The sequence below is a fragment of the Panicum virgatum genome, chromosome 2N (assembly GCF_016808335.1).
Source record: "Panicum virgatum strain AP13 chromosome 2N, P.virgatum_v5, whole genome shotgun sequence".
Classification (NCBI taxonomy): Eukaryota; Viridiplantae; Streptophyta; class Magnoliopsida; order Poales; family Poaceae; genus Panicum; species Panicum virgatum.
Window position 1 is genome coordinate 49,780,484 of NC_053146.1, and position 18,292 is coordinate 49,798,775.

Below are 18,292 nucleotides of genomic sequence, written 5' to 3' on the forward strand. Positions count from 1 at the left end.
GGGCTAGTTGGGCTCGTTCTCCACCAGCCCAACTAAGGCCTTTTAGTAGAGATAAGATTTGCGTGGGCTTTGATGTGAGATTTGCGAATGGGTCGGGCCAGTCCGGGCCGCGCTGCCGAATTCAAATCCAGCCTGGGGCATGGCAAGCCACGTCATCACGCACTGATAATACAGAGTCACGCAATTATCCTGATTGCAGAGTAGTTTGTTTAGTTTGGTCTCGTTTGATTTTTCAGTTTAAGTTATAGGTCCTGTCACATTCTATATTTAAATAATATTAAATATTAATTTATTATAAAATTAATTTTATAAATTATGATTTAATCACTAGACGAATGCATTAAACCTAATTAATTTATAATTTAATCACTAATTGTTAGGATAACTATTCGCTGAACTGCATTAATTATATTTAATAGATTCGTTTAGGATTCTAATTACAATTTATATAATTAATTTAATATCAAATTAGTATGTGAATATTCGAATTGAGATCCAAACGTAATAGCTACTTTAAAAAACCGAGAACTAACATCCCTCGTGCTGAATTTTTCTACTCCGTACTCGACCGCGACGTCAATTACGGCTGCATCTCCAATAATTATTCTGAGACTATCACAAGTTTAATAATAGCGTGTGCAATTAAGCACGGAACCTATAGCTGACCCGGCTAGCTTGATCTGTACTACTCTACTCGCTTGATCCTTTCTTGCCTTGGGGCTCACCGCTCACCTACCCCGGCCCCGATCCTCCATGGCCACCCTCACCTTGCCGCCGACCAACGCCGGCGGCCAGACCGCCACGCAGGAAGGCCCTGCAGGGTATGTGCCCGGCCCCGGCCGCCACCTTTGATGCTTCTTTGTTTTGTTTTGTTCTGTTTCTTTTTTCTTTTTTGGGTTCTTCGCAAGACTCAACCTACTAAGGGATTGATGTCAAATCTGATGGAGTGGTTTTTTGAATTTTCTCTTTATGATGCAACGGGATCAGGAAGCCTGGCGACGGTGCTGCAGATCCGGGCTGCATGGATTCAGGGTACGTTTTCTCGGACTAGGAATCTGTGATTTGTTCTCTGCTGTTTGCGACAACGACTCGTGGATTTGTCTGATGCGGTTAATTCCGGTGAATAGGTGGGTTGTTCTGGGGAAATCGGACATCGTTCCGGCGGATTTGGCCGAGGCCGCCGCTGCCGCAGGGCATCCCCGCCTCAACTTCTCGCCGCTGCCGATGATACCTATCTGGTACGAGTTGGGGATAGCAATTTTCTTTCTTTGTTTTTTTTGTCTGAAGCACAAAATATGATTGGAATTATGTGCTTAACATGCTCCATGTCTCTCTCAGGGTGCAGATGGTCCTTGGGGGCGTGGTTTACACGGCTGTGCCGTTCTACAAGAGGGCCAGGAAGATCGAAGGTATGTTCAGGGCTTCAGGCCCATAACACTGCTAGTTGCAGGATGCAGAATTGCACGTGGTGACTGGGACCTTGGGGGCATAGTTCAGGATTGATTGTCAGTTTATATAGTTTATAGTATATCATGGATGATCAGATTAATTACAAACTGCTGACACATGTTCATATAACCCAGTTCCTAGCAGCTTATTGCAATGCTCGAATTAATATGTTTGTCAGGCGAAACGTTGAGCAATGTGGAAACTGCAGTGGAGGTTGTGGAGCATGTTGCTGAAGTAACAGAAAAGCTAGCTGCCAACGCGGCCGATTCCCTACCAGAGAACGGATCTATGCAGAAGGTTGCTGTGGAGATTGAGTACATTGCTGAAGTGGTGGATACGGATGCACATAAGGTTGAAGCGGTCATTAAGAAGGTATGCGTTGCACTATCACTGCTCTTACTTGAAATTGAATGTGTCAACATATTAAGGATCCCATATTGCAGTCATACATGAGAAATTGAGAATCATATGTATTAATTTGTTATCAGCCATGCTTTTTCACTAGTGTATTAATTTGTTATCAGCCATGCTTTTTCACTAGACATTAGTGAGGGTACATGGAGAAAACAAGTGCCAGAACAAACTTCAGACCTTTTCATTGTAGGAAAATTCTGACCACATCAACAAGGGACCTTTTTTTTTTTTGAAAAAACCAGCAGGAGCACTGGTCAAACGAGGATCTTGCTCTCGGCTAGCTGTTCATGTAAGAAACTGACGACACATTCAATCTTTGCTTCACTTGGAGCTGGGGAAAACCAGATTTTAAAAGATTGCTCCTGATGCTTCCTGCAGAACTTGCCTTCTATTTAGAAGGCAAGTTCAGAACACTCTTGTGTCTGCTTTATTTCAGAAACACTCAGACCTGCTGAACATGCTTGGGTAGCTTCGTACCAAATTTATTCAGGCATCCAGCTAAAATTAGAAACAGTTTTCTTTCGTCCAGTCAACGATAATTCCATGTATTATGGAAAAGTTAAACCTCTTCTATTGCAGATTGAAGACATGAGCGACAAGATCGATGCCGCTGTGGAGCCTATCATCGAAGCGCTTGAGAAGGACTTCAAGCCAAACCCAACATCCTCTACTGGATCAGATGCCAAGAAATAATAGTTCATGTAGATTCGAGGGAAAAAGTGAAGTGTTGCTTGTTGTAAATATGGCTGTTTCTTTTCTTCTCTAGCTTCTTCTTTCTGAATTCCTTGTAAATATGGACCAGAACTGCTCCATGATTTAGTAAGCGGATGCTCAAATCGGAGTGTCATGATGGTCAAAATATATTCACAAAAATTACCAACTGGAGTCTGGAATATTACATAGGCCTTGTGTTCCAATCATTGCCCACTAACCCACAATGATCATCGCTTTGGAAAGGAAAAAAATAGAAATAGTCAAATGCACCACTCGTTCTCCATGAGGTGGTGCATGCAGATGGGAATGGGATGGGGAGATACATCTACGAATTTCCTAGAAACTCTAGGATTTATGTGGTTCTTATACGTGCCCATTGAACACTCCATCAGCGCCAATGGATGTTATGGATCTCGATGGCCATGTTTTACTCTGCACTTTGGCATCTGTCCCCAGACCACGAAGCTGATCAAAGCCCACACTTCGGCATCAGTTCCCTAACGCATCCGGTTTCCATGGGAGCACTGAACCCTGCTCCGGCAGCGGCGCGCTGAGCGACGACACCAGCAGCTGGACCGTCTTCACACGCTCACACGGGCCCCGGCACGAGCTACATCATCTGCGACATCACCGGCCTCTGCGGCAGCGGCGTGAAGCTCGCCGTCACTGCGGCCCCGTGCCGTCGGAAGCCAGCGGTAGCTCGATGTGGCCACACGGATTCTGTTCAAGCGCCCCCCCCCCCCCCCCCCCCCTGTTGAGTTTCTGATTGGGTTTTGGGGTATTATTCTCTTTGGTGCCACTTTTTAGATAACGGAATATAATTACCGCTAATATATGGGCAAACAATAATGACTTCTCTCAGCTACTCATTTTTCGTTTCACATGATATTTATCCAACCGTTAATTCTCTCACCTGCTACCTATGATTATCCAACTGTTAATAAAAAATCATCGAGCACTCATCATTTGTACCTCTTCGTATTGCTTAATTGATTTGGCAGGCACCTGCCAGATTGCCCTAACATAAAAAGAATGGGCCTTGAAGTGCTATGCTCTGCGCAGTTCGTACTAGAGACCTCTTGCCCGCGAGCTGCAAGAATTTCGAGATGATTTGGGACACAGTAGCAGGATGCATGAGACTGACGTATCCGAGCGAGCTAGTTGAGTCCTGGCTGGCCCAGTCGTTTGCACGCTTGGTCAATGCATTAGGTACGGTCTTGATGCTGCTCTCTACACTTTGCTTGGCATCGGTTCCCTCCGGCCAGGATCCTAATTTTGCTCTAACTTTGGCATCAGGTCCCTGACCAGGCATCACTCTCCTCGATTATTCACATCGGGGATCATTTGAGGTACATGTTCATTTCCCCCCCTGTTTTCAACGCCCACGAGGTCTTGATCACACAAATGCGTTAGAGCTCTGATCACACAAAAAAGATGCACTTGACAGCACGAAGATGACAGCAGCTGGTTGCCCTACCCGTAGCCTCTGGTGCCGCTTTCGTGTTAAGCTTTTGGTCGCACTCGCACCATATGCACTCCAATTCCATCCCCATAATTCTTCGACACATCATTGCACTTATTCCACTTCTGAAGAAATTAGTCAAAAAAAGCTAAAGGAATGAAAGAAACATGCAAGAAATAAGAATCATCACGGGCCGGATTTTGCATTTTGAAACACAACAACCAGGAGGTGACTAGTGACGGTACTCCTGCTAATGGGGCGGGGTTTGACGGATTTTTTGGGTGTGTTTTAATACGGGTACTATTGGATGGGTGGAAACGGGTGACACTATAAAACGGGTTGGGGCGGGTTGGGTTGATGACACAGACGGGTTGGGACGGGTTGGGGCACTATGGTAGTAGATCGGCGCGTAAGTCGCATATCATCTTTTGTCGTGACTTCGGGTTGGGGTGGGTTGGGGCATTGGGCCGACGGGGTGGGTCGGGGCGGGTGGTAGTTAGGGCTCTTGAAATATGGGTAGGGCGGATTTGGGGCGGGGTCAACCCCATTAGCAGGCGTAAGTGACGGTCTCTATAAGTACTTGGACCACCGTGTCCAACCTCATGTCAAGTGTGCACAGCAGCAACAGTGGTGAACAGGCGATTTCTGTTCGTAATCCTGGTCGATCTCCCGCGCCGAACCGGTGCGCCACCGTCTTGTGTCCCTCACTGTCGCAGCACATCGCAAGGCTGAAGATCACCATGCCCAACACTTTGGCTCGTGTCGCAGCAATACTGTTCGCCGCGGGCACGCTGGCCTCGGCCACGACGGTCATCGTCGGCGACGACCAGGGCTGGACGATCGGCGTCGACTACATCGCCTGGGTCAGAGGCAAGACGTTCAAGGTGGGAGACAAACTGGGTAAGTACGTGGTCATCTCTCTGCTCCCTTAAACCAGTCTGCAGAGTGGAGCCGCGCATGCACTGGCACGTCGTGAGAAACCTATTGCAGTGTTCAGCTACCCGAGCGCGGAGCACACGGTGACGGAGGTGGGGAAGAACGACTACTTCGCCTGCGCCGGCGGCAGCGCGCTGAGCAACGACCGCAGCGGCTCGACCAACGTCACGCTCACGGGCCCCGGCACGCGCTACTTCATCTGCAACATCCCAGGACACTGCACCATCGGCATGAGGCTCGCCGTCGCCGTTGCCGGAGACGGCTCGCCCCCGGTCGTCACTTCGGCTGCCACCGGCACGGGCTCCCGGATCCGGCCAAGGATGGGCCCTGTCGCCGCTGCGGCCGCGGGAGCTATGATCAAGCTCGCGTTGTAATAGAATAGAAGTCAGTGCTCGATCCGTTAAGCTATCTTCCACATACATGGGCTCATTTCGTTTTCTTTTTCTTTTCTCTCCCTCTTTTCTTTTCCTTTTTGTTTTTCTTTTTTCCTTCTAATTTCCTAGCTTCCTTTTTCGCCATAACATTTGTCTTCGTCATACTTAGTCTATACCTATTATATAAGGTACAAGCTGCTCAACTCTGAAGACCGCAAGGAGAGCATGATCCGTTAAGCATGATCAGGTGAAGCTTGGAACCGAAGGTGACGTCCGTAAGTCACAGAAGAAGCATGAGTCGTCGGCGAAGGCCCAGGCAGAAGCTCACGAGGGAAGCATCATCAATCAACAAGATAAAGAAGTATGAATTGTATACTTCTCTTCCTAATAAAGACCACATGGTAGATCATATTCCAGGAATATTGTAAAAGTAGAGGATAACAGGAATGTAAAAATTCATCTACTTAGTATAAATGCTAAAGGATTTTTTTTAGAAATTCATGTACTGCAATTTTGTGAAGACATAATAATAGTATTACAATTCGGGATGGCCATCGTCTTCTTCGTCGTCGGGTCGGCCTCGTAGCCCAGGTCGAGGTCCACCGGCTCCCCAGCTCACCATCCACTGTTTTTGCTAGGGTTTGTCGCATGTTGCAAGCGAATGTTTCACGTGTTTCAAATGTTTCAAAACAATATTGCAAATATTTCATGCGGATGTTGCAAAAGTAGATCTGAATGTAGCAATATTGCACGTTTTCGCACGTATATTGCAAGTGTTTTATCTGGATGTTGAATTTTCATTGAGAGATTTGGAATGATCCATGCAACATGAAACCTATGTTGCGGCGGGTTTTTTCCTCATCATTGATGAATGGATAATAATTTTTCTCAACATGTTTTTGATGTTGCAAATGCAGATTTTCAATGTTGCAGTGCGAGTTTTTCTATGTTGCAAACTCTGATTTTGAATGTTGCATGGACCGTCCGATGGAAGATATTCCCATCAGACGTCCGGGCGCTAGCAAGCCCGTTCTTAAAAATGAAGAAAGAGTTTAGGGGGTATCCATCAATCTTTTGGAGATAAGGCTATGCGCACCGGCTACGGGGACATCCGCTAAAGCATCCTGCAGTACACGTTTGGCGGAAAAAGCCTACAGCGGGGCACGCTACCTGATACGCTAAGCAAGCAGACGACATTAATTACGCTATTCTGAGCGCACTTGCCGTCCTCCGCCAAAGGCAAATGTGGCGCCGCGTCGGACCCATCACCGCTGCCCCCAACAATTTCGGGCTCGGGCTCGAAAGCCGGAAGCCACCGTCGCTAGTAGTCCCCGTCCGGGCGCGTCTCAGACTGCTCGGTCTGGAGCGCGCATCCTCAATGCCGCCGCCTCCGGCGACCCCAACCTGACCGCCATGGATCCGAGGCGCGAGGGAGGCGCCGCCGGCCTGGCTGCCATAGAGAGGGAGGGGCGGAGCTCTGCCCACGGCTCGGAGCTCGCTTGACGAGGATGAGCTGGCCGCAACCGGCTCGCATGCCCGGCCAGATCCCGACGTTGCCGCGCACCGCCGCCTCCGCCTCCACCTCGCCGCTGTGACACCCCAGCCCAAGGGCTTAATAGAATTGATAGAATACTCATATCAACAAGTTGCAACTTTTTTTCCGGAAGCCGATCTCGAAAGAACTCCAAAGTTAAGTGTGCTTGGCCTGGAGCAATTTCGGGATGGGTGACCGACCGGGAACTTCTTCCCGGGTGCACATGAGTGAGGACAAAGTGCGCAGAAAAGACATGTGTTGGTCTGTGGGGATAGTCTATGTCCTAGAAAGCTCCCAGATGTAAGCGGGCCTGGCCTCGGGGAGGCGGGACGTTACAGCCGCGCGCCGCCATGCCTCCACGGCCTACCTCGTCGAGCCGCCGGGAGACGCCGCTGGACATCGCTCCGCGCGCGCTTGGCCATGGAGCCTCCGCCGGGTCCCAACGCCCCACGTGCGCCACCACCGGGATCTGTGTCGCGCGCGTTGCCGTCGGGTCCCGAGGCTGCCGCGCACCTCCGCCTCTGTCTCGCCGCCGCGCGTGCGCCTCCGCCTTCGCGGCCCGCCTCGTTGTGCCCTGCTCGTGTTGGCGCTGGGCGCCGCCGCTCCGCCGCCACGGGGAGGCTCTGCCCCTGGAGCTCGAGGAGGCGCTGGGTTCGGCCGGCAAAGCTCGTCGGGTCCCACCGCCGTGTCCTGCGGCCCTCGGGAGAGGGGGGGAGAGGCAGAGAGGAGAGGAGAGGCGCCGCCACGACCGTGGGAGCTCGAACCATCGGGGAGGAGGGGCGCGGAGAGACGGATCAGAGGGGAGTTGAGGAGAGAGAGTGGAGAAGGAAGGAGATATGAGAAATAAATAAGGAGAGGGGAGATGGTAGTTGAAGATGATTGGAAAAAAAAATAGAATAGTGGTATAGAGTAGATATATATAGTATGGATGGGTGCGGGATAAAGTGGTATAGAGAAAAGAATCTCGATGATCAGAACAGAATATTTCTTTTAGAGGAAGGGAATGGAGGATGCCGAGTGCAGACAGCCTAAGGGAGCTTAACCCCTAACCCCCCTAGATCCGCCCAACAGACCATGAGGAGCGGATGAGCACCTGGCGATGGCAGCTGTTAAGAGCATGTATTATGGTGAGCTATAAGCATGCTGAATGCTGAGATGGAGGGGAGAGAAGAGGAGAAGTGGGCTGTTAACTTACAGCCAACTTCGACACAAGAACCAAAAAAATTTGTAAGATAGACAAGTGGGTCATGTATTAATGGTAGAGAGCTAAACCACTATAAAAATGGGCTGAGAGATGAGATGCAAAGATTCTTGCAGCCAGCTATAAGCTAAATCATTAACCTTGCTCTAACCCACCCCGCCCTATGCGGCACGTTAGCCCGTAGGTCACACACAAAGAGTGGTGCCGCAGCTTTTTCTCTTGCCTACAAATAGCATCGAGACTCTCCTCTCTAGAACAGAACGCGGAGCGCTCACCATCAAACATGAAGGCCCTCTTTGGGAGGGCTCCGCGGGAGCAGCTCCAGCTCCGTGCTACAGTGTTTCGGCACTGTGCAGAACTATGATGCACTGTAGCATGGAGTCTAAACGATTCAGCTCCATGCTACAGTCACTGGGGGAGGGGAGGAGCCGGTGGCAGTGGCGGACCCAGGAATTGAAACTAGGGTAGTCCTAGCAAAAAAAATTCTAAGTGTAATTCGGTATACTCTAATAGCACTTTGGCAAAATTACGGTATATAATGATTAAAATTTACAATAACATAAGTATAAAGGCCTCATAATCATTCAATTCAACAAATTAGTTAAGAACCATGGTTCCATTAAGTGAGATTGAGATGAAATCACAGAATCATAGTCTCGTGGAATACAGGAACAGAGTACTGACCATTGAGGGGAGTGCAATTGTGCAATCGAGTTAGGCAGCCAGCTACAGAGGCGCCGGACGATCAGTGCGGCCGCGCGGGTGTGCGGGAGGCTGTTGGCACAGGTGTGCTGGTTTGCCGTGGCTGCCAGCCACGCAGGCCCGCAGCAGGCGGGAGGTGCGCGCGCCGCGCTTGCCCAGCAGGGAAGCTGCTGCTGCCGTCCGTGCAGACTTGCGCACGACGCCGGCGGGAGGCGCGCGCGCCGCGCTTACCTAGCAAGGAAGCAGGCAGCAGGGACCGCGGGAGGCCGGGCGTCTGGGTCAGGCGGGCAGTGGCAACTGGCCGGCGCGCGACCGCGGGTGGCGGCGCCCGGTGCCGGAATGCCAAGGCGCTGAGGCGGAAGGGGAGTCGGAAGGAGCCCGAGATTGGGAGACGGGGGAACTTGGGCTGAGGAAGAGGTTATTTGTTGGGCTAGGATTGATTGTTGGGCCATTAGTTAAGCCTGGGCTTTAATTTTTAAGCGCTAAAAGCTTTTTGGGCTGAATTTTTGGGTAGTCCTGGGCCTACCTGGACTACCCATTGGGTCCACCACTGGCCGGTGGAGCTGGGAAACGTGGCTCCTCCAGCTCTGAGCTACAGGAATCTACAGTACTGCTATAGTAGATGGAGTCGTCGGAGGCGAAGCTCTCCCAAACAGGGCCGAAGAGCAAGCATGTTTTTTGCAGGAAGAAGCAGCAAGACGGTGCCATCAAATGGGTGGCATTGGGCACCATCCCGAGAGTAATATTGTGATCTTTTGATGTTAAATATCTAACGGAAAATATGTTAATGATAAATAGCTAAATATTTGTTTTTAAGAGTATTGATCTAATTTTTTCTTTACTCTCACACGGGGCATAATGTGAGCCTTGGGCGTCGTCCCCTGAACCGTGGCTTCCTTCAGGCTCTGGTCAAGGCAAAGACTATGTGAAAGTGAAACGGCTCCGTCCGTTGGTTCAGCTTCCTCACTGAACTGAACTTTGGCATCAGTTCCTTAAGTGACCAATGGCTGTCAGCATTCGACGTTCGCCTTTCAGAGCAAGGCGCATCCCTTTTTCTGTTTTCAGTGCCCTCGAGGTCTTGATAAATGAATTTTCTGTTCGAGAGCATCTTGAAAGTGTGTGTGCGCGCGCGCGCTCTCACATCATACATACAAATGGACCAAGATGTTAATAAGCCACACTAAAACCTCCTGTCAGCCGGCCATGTTGTTCACCAAGATGGCGCCCAACGCTTGGCGGGCTCTTGTCGCGGTACTGCTCGCTGCCGGGTACGCGGCGCTGGCGTCGTCGGCCACGACGCACACCGTCGGCGGCGTGCACAGCTGGATGACCGGCGTCGACTATGCCGCCTGGGCCAGCGACAAGACGTTCGCCGTCGGAGACCAGCTACGTGAGTAAAGCCCCCCTCATTATATTAGGCCTAGCTAGCTAGCTGCTATGTGTGTCGCTATGCTGCAGCTCAATTACCCATGATCCATTATTAGCAAAAGGTTAATTTGTGCGGGGGAAACCGTACGCACGTGCACGTGCCCGCAGTGTTCAGCTACGTGAGGACGGATCACACGGTGACGGAGGTGAGCAGGAGCGGGTACGACGCGTGCTCCGCCGGCGGCGACGCGCGGAGCGAGGACAACAAGAGCGGCCTGACCACCGTCACGCTCGCGACCCCCGGCGCGCACTACTTCATCTGCGTCGTCCCCAACCACTGCGCCAGCGGCATGAGGCTCGCCGTGAACGTCTCCGCGGCACCCGCGTCGGGGGCTGCCGCGACGACATCCGGCGCCGCCGGGGGCGCCATGCAGGTTCCGGTGGCGGTGCCCGTCGTCGCCGCCGCCGCGGCCGCAACAGGGGCCCTGATCAAGCTCGCGCTGCTCTGAGCGAACCCATCCGCCGCGTCCGTTGGCGCGCGCGACTCGGCGTCTCAAGGGGCAGGGCAGATCGCAGAAATACGTGCAATATGTAACTGTCCACATCTCCGATACGCTAGAGGTTTTCTGGAAATTAGTTGTTCGTGGCTAATTGCCTGCATCATTGTGCGATTTGGATCATGCGTGGCTGTCCACGGTGCGCTGATCTTCCGTGATTTGCCTCTGGAAAACCGGAAGGAAACACCGAACCGGAGCTAGCCCTGCAAATATCCAAATGGGTTGGGTTGATATGAGTTGGCCTTAAATGGGTTTAATGGGTTGGATTTGATATGAATTGTATTTGAGTAGGTTCAAATGAGTTGTGTTAACTAATGGAATGGGGTGGAGTGGGTTCTATGTAAATATGAATTGATGTGGGTTGGGTGGACTAAAATGGATATTTTATGCAAAACAGTGTGTGTATATATATATATATCATGTAAGAGCCGGGTCCTAAAAATAGAACCTCGCGTTCACACTATAAAATTTTATCGAAATTGACTGAAATTTGTTGGACTCGGTATGACTAGCAGCTACTCTGTGCAAAACAGTGTGGCTAGAATTACACGTGAGCTCCACGGCAAGAGCCGGACTCTGGAAATAAAACCTCGCGTTTACACTATAAAATTCTATCGAAAGTGACCGAAATTTGTTGGAGATGACTCAGTATGACTAGTAGTTACTCTTGCAAAACAGTGTGGTTAGAATTACACGTGGACCCATGCCAAGAGCCGGATCATAGAAATAAACCCTCACGTTCACGCTATAAAATTTTATGAAAATTGACTGAAATTTGTTGGAGATGACTCAGTATGACTAGTAACTACTCTGTGCAAAGTAGTGTGACTAGAATTACACATGAGCCCAAGGTCAAGAGCCGGACTCTAGAAATAAAATCTCGTGTTCACACTATAAAATTTTATCGAAATTAATCGAAATTTGTTGGAGATGACTCAGTAGACTAGCAATTACTCTGTGCAAAGCAGTGTGGCTAGAATTACATGTGGACCCCATGTCAAGAGCTGGGCTCTAGAAATAAAATCCCGCATTCACACGGTAAAATTTTGTCGAAATTGATTCAAAATTTGTTGGAGATAACTCAGTATAATTTGTAGCTACTCTGTGCAAAATATTGTGGCAAAACCTACTCTATAATTTTTTTTGGAAAACAAATTTTTATTGAGTTGTAACAATAGTTTGACTAATAGTTTATTACATTATAAATTAAAATGTTCGGTAATGGTGGTTTGGAGTGGTGTGAGAATGGATAGGTGGACGGAGCAGTGACCGTGCGCCACACATATACTCCTGTCTCTCTCTCCCAGGTAAAACACACGTGCAAAATTAGGCATGCGGCCCGTGTGGAGGATCCAGCAGCCTCCCAATTCCTGAGCCCACAAGATTAGCAAACCGGCCCGTGCTTTGGTATGCCTACGGCCCTGACGGAGATTTCTTCGGATTGGGATGCTACCTGCGATTATATGCATGGGCCGTGAGGCCCGTGACGACGAATCCGAGCATGGGCTCACTCCTGAGTGCCCGCCTCTCGGCGCCTCACACAGTATAGATGTCCAAACGACGGCCCGGCCCAACACTACACTAACACTATTCGACATTACACTAATCGACACTAAGTCCTAGTCGTGTCGTGCCGGCACTGCGTGCTAGCCGCTCGGCCCAGGTACTATACTACTATATGCACTTAACTGTGCCGTGTCGTGCCGCCGGCGGCACGGTTTATCACGCTGTGCTAGTGCCGGCACAGGCACTACCACCACAAAAAAGGCTCAAAATACTCAGAATTCAGTTTTGGGGACGGATTCGAGGAGACCGAAGATGGGAAAGAAGGATGTGACTAGAAGGGAAAGAAGTCCTGTGGTAGTGCCGGGCCGGGACGACGATGGAGGCAACGTAGCTTTACTGGCCGGACCGCGTCTCTGGCCGAGGACGAGAAGAGAAGAGGAGTCGAGCAGGAGGACGACAGTGTAGCACAGGAGCAAGACTGATAAGGACACGCCTACGATGCCCGTAGTTTGGTCCAATCTTTCACGGTACTTACAAATAGTTTCACTGAATATTTCTTTTTTTAGAGATATGGCTGGCACAAGATCCTATTCACGCTCAACCAGTAGCAAACTCACGTTTAACAAATCAACCAGCGAACTTTGCTCTCTCGGCAAATAAATTGATGTTAATTATCTCACCAACCAATCAGGGATCAATCGGTATATAATTAAAATAACAAGCAGCAGCCAATGTCTTTCACGATAGAATAATTATCAGATCCAAAATTGAGACAACTTATATGAACCGATTCAAACCAGATAGTAGAAAATAATGTTTCGATTTGATCCAGCACCACAAGCAGTAACAGCAGAGAAGAGATCGGCTTACAGTCAATGCAATCCAAACCCTAGATAAATCTTCCACCCGCGGCCACGACGAACCACGATCAGAAGATAGGGATCCACTGAAGAATCCGGAGCAGCGCACCCAGAAAACAATCCTGATCACGCTCCCAATCACGATCCAGAAGAATCGGCAAAGTAGATGAGATCGGACGGTGTCTCGCTGTTCGTAGGAGAAACCCTAGACGAGATACACAAATAAAATCCAATCTAAAAATACATGGGCATCAGCCCTAGGCTATATGGCACGTAGGCCAACCACAAACCCAAGTCGGACTCGACCATGACCTGAAACAGACACGGACTCAACATGACCTGACAATTGTTTCGACTACTGCGACTCATGCAAAAAAGATATGACTGCGGGATCAGATCCATTGGAAAGATATTGAAATTATCTTTCCAACAAGTACTTATATAGCAAAAACGGACTTCATATGAGGGAGATATGGCCAATTTACTTTGGGCTTGTAAAGCTGTGACGTGGCAATCCGAATTGAGTTCAAATCTTCCCATCTTGAAACTCCTTGTTAGATTCAAACCAAAGTCTTACCATACTTGAAAAACAAATTCTTTTCCACTATATTTTTGCTCAGATTAGCCCCAAAAACTATGGTCTTAGTTGAATTATTGGTAATATCATAAATAACCTCATCGTTCATATCACTTTGCCACTCACCAAAGGAACCGAACTGCAGCTTGTATGTATTTTGAACGACCCTATGGTGAATATTTTGATCAGCCATGGACTCATCATTCTTTCCCCCTTGAATCAAAGTCGTCCTCGACTTTGGAATATTTTCAGCATTGGCATGTTTGATTGGGTCAACCTTTCTAACTCTATTGTTGCATGACATGATGGCTGCAATATTTTTCTTATCCTTCTCCTTTTCCTCATCAGCTAAGGAACCAAAATGAATAGCAGAAGATTTCAATAATTTACCAGCTATAGCTTTAGAGTCCTTGCAAATATTTTCTGAATCAACAATAGGAGAAGTAGTGATGGCATCTTTCTTCCTTGCATTAGTAGAGATTTCAGAATTACCAGCACAATGGATCGAAACCGGAATAGCCATGTCATTCTCCCCCTCTAAAAACAAAGCCGTCCTCGGCTTTGGGGTCCTCGGCTTTGGGGTTATTGCAGCAACCTTTTTCTTTACTTTTGAAGTAGCAAATACCTCAGCCTTAATAGCACTAACCGGCATCGGTTTGAGCACATGATGAACTCCCTTGTGCACAAACGAATAATTATTGGAACGACCACCATGAGTAGCATCAAGGTCAAACTGCCATGGTCGACCCAATAATAAATGACAAGCACTCATCGGCACAACATCACAATCTACTGTATCCATATAATTTTCAATGGAAAATTTAACTCTAGTCTTGTGAGTAATTTTCAGTGTACCACTTTCATTCATCCACCGCATATAATGTGGTTTTGGCAGCCTCCGTGTAGGTAAGGATAAAGCATTCACCAAATCAGAACTAATAGCATTTGTGAAGCTACCACCATCAATAATTAATTTGCATACCTTGTCTTGGATTTTGCACTCTGACTGAAAAATATTGGATCGCTGCCCCATCACATTAGCAATGGTTCCGCTGGCCCATCACATTAGCAATGGTTCCATCACGTTGCACTTCATGAGACATCAAAGATAATGCACTTGTCATATCAATAGCAAGCGATGGCTCTATAGAAGAAACATTGAAAGAGTCCACAACTACAGCTGGAATTCTAATTAAAGGTTCCACTGGGTCATCATAAGAAGACTCACAAACTTGCTGCCCTAGTGTCAAAGAAAAATCAGAACCACCAGCTTTTACCTTGACATCAGCTCCAACAATGGATGTGGCTGCAGGAAGATCACTAGGCAACCCCATTATAGCTGCATGGTTAGTGGAAGCATTTTTCTCAAATTGTGTAGTACAAGAAAATTCAAAAACAACCATATAAGAACTCCCACTGCTTGATAATATATTCTTCTTTGGCTCAAGAGGATGAGCAATAGCCTTGTTCATTGCATCATAAACAAATCGTCGTCGTAACACACATGTCATATCTCCCGATGTCCGAATATGGTCATCGGCATTAAGCCACTATTGCAAAACATCATTATCAAATGTTTCTTCCGCAAAATACATCTTTATGATAGATGTAAATCCATGGCCCTTGAAAAATTCCTCCATACCATCTTGCCAATCAAAGTATTCACTGATACTTGTTGTCAGAGATAGTTGCGGCATCAATTTTATTTTGTCCAGCAAATAAGGTTGATCCATTATAAATCAGCAGCAATAATTCCAAAAGTACCGTGAGTAATCTGTCTCTGGATACCAACTGATAAGGACCCGGCTACGCTGTCCAAGAGTTTGCCCAAGACGACCATCGGCGGCCGGCGGCACAGATCCGGTGGCCGGAGCGGGAGAGGCGAGAGGTGAGCGTGAAAGGCGTCGTTCGCGGTATATATACGATGGTCGCTGTAACGGGTCTTAAGTGGGCTCCCGGTCCAGTAAACCTGTAAGTCTAACGACTATTAGATCAGGTCTAACGGCTAGTATCAAATAGGTACCGTGCCAGGCCTATGCCGGCCCATTATCCGGGTCGTGCCCGTGCCAGCACTGCGTGCAGCGGCGGAGCCAAGATCCAGAGCTAAGGGGGCTTTCCTTTCCTTCTTCCTCCTCTCATTCCTTCTTCTTCCTCCTCAAAATTTTCTCCTTCCTTCTTCCTCCACAAAATTTATAGGGGGGCTTCCATGGAAGCCAAGGTGGTAGGGGGGCTTGAGCACCCCTTGCACCCCCTGGCTCCGCCACTGACTGCGTGTTGAGGTTACAGCTCACGCACTATACTACGCTCGTGCCATGGTGACACTGACACTAAACCCACCGTATCATTCAGTGTTCGTGTCGTATTTTTAGTGTCATTTTCCGTGCCACCCATATGACACGGCCCATTTGGCCATCTATATCCCACAGTCCCACTGACACGAATCCGAGCGTGCCGGCCAGGCGCTCCGCGTGTGTGAAACAAGCAAAGAAACGCGGAGGCGACCGGCGCCTTTGCTGCTCCACTGCACTTTGGCATCAGTTCCCACGCTCGTTTTCCAGCGCAAGGCACAGCAGCAGCAGCAGCGCTTCCTGCTTCACCAGTTGTTGAGAAATCAAAAGCTTGATTCCAACGGCTGTTCCTTTCCTGTTTCCAATGCCCACGGGGGTCCAAACCCCATGCAAACGCGTAACCCTTTCTGTTACATCTATCTACAAAATGTGCAGAAGGAGTCGCGAGATCGCCGGAAGAAACTCGCACACATCAAAAACTGCTCGAAGATGCCTCCGCCAGCTGGCCTGCGCTGCGCGCAACTTTCTCGCGCCCCCTGCGGGAAGCTTTGAGTCGCCCCAAAGGCATTCCAATTCCATCGTCCTCACGCACTGCACCGCCGCCGCGCCCTTTTGAATTTTTCTTGATCAAATCGGATGAAAAGGGGTGCAAAAGTAATAAACAAATCAACGCACAGGAGAAATGCTTCGATTGACAGGGACCATTTTTTTAAAAACACATTTTACTTTATGATGAGGAACATTTAGATTTTAGAAACCTTGCGTTGTATAAATAGACCCTCCAACCTCCAGCCCAGAGTGGCCTACCATAGCAAGAATAGTGATTTGCACGTACGCCCGGGCGCCCGGCCAGCAGCGCATCATCACGGTCAGATAAGGCTAAGCATCGTCATGGCCAACGCCCTGCCTCTCGTCGCGCTGCTCGTCGCCGGGTGCGCGGCGCTGGCCTCGGCCACCACGTTCACCGTCGGCGGCTCGCAGGGCTGGACGACCGGCGTCGACTACAACAGCTGGGCCAGCGACAAGAGCTTCGCCATCGGGGACACGCTAGGTGAGCTGCAGTAGAGCTTCAGCTTCCCTTCCGCTCTCACGTCTCGTGTCATCACCGTACCGGAGCTGAGCTCGCGGGGTCGTGTGCTGCTGCAGTGTTCCGGTACGTGAGCAAGGCGCACACGGTGACGGAGGTGAGCAAGAGCGGCTACGACACCTGCTCCGGCTCCGGCGCCAACGCGCTGAGCGACGACGACAGCGGCTCCACCACCGTCACGATCACCACCCCCGGCACGCACTACTTCATCTGCAACGTCCCCGGCCACTGCGCCAGCGGCATGAAGTTCGCCATCTCCGTCTCCGCCACGCGCTCCGGCGCCGCCGCGTCCGCGGCCGCCCCGCAACTTCCGGCGACAATGGCTTCCGCCGCTGCCGCCGCGGCCGCGGCGATCAGGCTCGCGCTCTTCTGACGACGGAGCTGAGCACGGCCGTCTCGTCGATCGGATCAGTCTCAGGGTAGAGACAGTGCATGCATTGCAGGCTACACGTTCTTGGCCGCTGATGATGACATTCGTGTAATAATCCATCAGTAATTGCTGTGTCCATATTATTCCTGCTACGTTTTCTGGCGATTGGTCGTCGTGCAGCAGCTCGTGTACGTACTTACGCTGCCGTGGCGTGTCCTTTTGATGTCTGTAGCTGTGTGTATTCGTCACCAGGTGTACATCATGTATGATCGTTTTTTGTTCGGTTTATATATATTTTCGTTCAAATAAAAATTTGCTCCTCTTGTGTTCAATGGATGATGAAGTGGTTTGTGCAAGACATCCTCCTCTCAGATCGCCGTCTTGTCAGGTCAGGTAAGGGCGTGTTGGTTCGGCGGAAAACGGAGAAAAAATAAAGATCGAATCGAGGGGCAGGAACATTAGAAAAAAGCGATCCTGTCGGTTGGACACTTACTCCGTCTTTCAAAAAGCTATAGCTATTGCTCTCTTTTTTGTTGGTTGCTACAGAAAACTCTTGAACCTTTGCAATCTGGAAAACACCGGCTTCGGCAACCTTGGCAAAAGCTAGGGCTGAGAGAGAACTAGTTGACGTCGAGTTACGGAGACAGCTGATAAGAAGCTTTCCGGACCACTACAAAGCCGAAAGAATCTTCTTTCCGTTGGGTGAAGTCAGGCTGCAACAAGATAGTCAATGGGGTTAGTACGTTTCGACCTTTCATTGCCAAAGTTCAGACGAGTAACTGTTTGGTGCATAGATCACTAGATGTGCACCACGGAGTATGCTGGGACCTGGGATGGTAATGTGAGTGCCGCCATTTTTTAGGAGGAAATCAACAATTTATCTGGAAAACGGG

At 49.3% G+C, this 18,292-nt stretch overlaps 4 protein-coding genes across 8 annotated transcripts; all 4 read left to right on the forward strand.

Annotated features, from left to right (window-relative positions):
• The first annotated feature begins 582 nt into the window (after positions 1-582).
• On the forward strand, positions 583-2,763 carry LOC120660955. 3 transcript variants are annotated; one of them, XR_005669770.1, is made up of 7 exons: positions 583-821; positions 988-1,032; positions 1,128-1,238; positions 1,339-1,409; positions 1,628-1,821; positions 2,106-2,262; positions 2,443-2,575. XR_005669770.1 is itself a non-coding variant. In XM_039939615.1 (6 exons), the coding sequence occupies exons 1-6, from the start codon at positions 754-756 to the stop codon at positions 2,554-2,556; spliced, it is 603 nt and encodes a 200-aa protein (XP_039795549.1). In that variant the 5' UTR covers positions 585-753; the 3' UTR covers positions 2,557-2,763. The 3 variants fall into 3 exon arrangements, 1 of the variants encoding a protein (XP_039795549.1); XR_005669771.1 differs by having other exon boundaries at positions 2,109-2,262; XM_039939615.1 differs by lacking the exon at positions 2,106-2,262 and having other exon boundaries at positions 585-821; positions 2,443-2,763.
• A 1,836-nt stretch (positions 2,764-4,599) lies between these two features.
• Positions 4,600-5,897, forward strand: LOC120660956 (blue copper protein-like). Of its 3 annotated transcripts, none has more exons than XM_039939617.1 (3): positions 4,600-4,939; positions 5,030-5,359; positions 5,538-5,897. In XM_039939617.1, exons 1-2 carry the CDS (start codon positions 4,642-4,644, stop codon positions 5,347-5,349), a joined length of 618 nt encoding a protein of 205 aa, XP_039795551.1. In that variant the 5' UTR covers positions 4,600-4,641; the 3' UTR covers positions 5,350-5,359; positions 5,538-5,897. The 3 variants fall into 3 exon arrangements, with proteins under 3 accessions (XP_039795551.1, XP_039795550.1, XP_039795552.1); XM_039939618.1 differs by having other exon boundaries at positions 4,606-4,721; positions 4,808-4,939; positions 5,037-5,897; XM_039939616.1 differs by having other exon boundaries at positions 5,030-5,897.
• Positions 5,898-9,967: 4,070 nt separating this feature from the next.
• LOC120658882 (blue copper protein-like) lies at positions 9,968-11,017 on the forward strand. Its single transcript, XM_039937019.1, has 2 exons — positions 9,968-10,176; positions 10,323-11,017. Exons 1-2 carry the CDS (start codon positions 9,990-9,992, stop codon positions 10,661-10,663), a joined length of 528 nt encoding a protein of 175 aa, XP_039792953.1. The 5' UTR covers positions 9,968-9,989; the 3' UTR covers positions 10,664-11,017.
• A 5,729-nt stretch (positions 11,018-16,746) lies between these two features.
• Positions 16,747-17,729, forward strand: LOC120660957 (blue copper protein-like). Its single transcript, XM_039939619.1, has 2 exons — positions 16,747-16,993; positions 17,089-17,729. Exons 1-2 carry the CDS (start codon positions 16,834-16,836, stop codon positions 17,400-17,402), a joined length of 474 nt encoding a protein of 157 aa, XP_039795553.1. The 5' UTR covers positions 16,747-16,833; the 3' UTR covers positions 17,403-17,729.
• The last annotated feature ends 563 nt before the right edge of the window (positions 17,730-18,292 follow it).

Bases quoted from the DNA above. Each gene is read 5' to 3' on its own strand.
- LOC120660956 (XM_039939616.1), top strand. From the start codon at position 4,642: ATGTCAAGTGTGCACAGCAGCAACAGTGGTGAACAGGCGATTTCTGTT. The intron at 4,940-5,029 runs GTAAGTACGTGG...AACCTATTGCAG, and splicing joins CAAGGTGGGAGACAAACTGG to TGTTCAGCTACCCGAGCGCG.
- LOC120660957 (XM_039939619.1), top strand. From the start codon at position 16,834: ATGGCCAACGCCCTGCCTCTCGTCGCGCTGCTCGTCGCCGGGTGCGCG. The intron at 16,994-17,088 runs GTGAGCTGCAGT...GTGCTGCTGCAG, and splicing joins CGCCATCGGGGACACGCTAG to TGTTCCGGTACGTGAGCAAG.
- LOC120658882 (XM_039937019.1), top strand. From the start codon at position 9,990: ATGTTGTTCACCAAGATGGCGCCCAACGCTTGGCGGGCTCTTGTCGCG. The intron at 10,177-10,322 runs GTGAGTAAAGCC...ACGTGCCCGCAG, and splicing joins CGCCGTCGGAGACCAGCTAC to TGTTCAGCTACGTGAGGACG.
- LOC120660955 (XM_039939615.1), top strand. From the start codon at position 754: ATGGCCACCCTCACCTTGCCGCCGACCAACGCCGGCGGCCAGACCGCC. The intron at 822-987 runs GTATGTGCCCGG...CAACGGGATCAG, and splicing joins ACGCAGGAAGGCCCTGCAGG to GAAGCCTGGCGACGGTGCTG. The intron at 1,410-1,627 runs GTATGTTCAGGG...TATGTTTGTCAG, and splicing joins GAGGGCCAGGAAGATCGAAG to GCGAAACGTTGAGCAATGTG.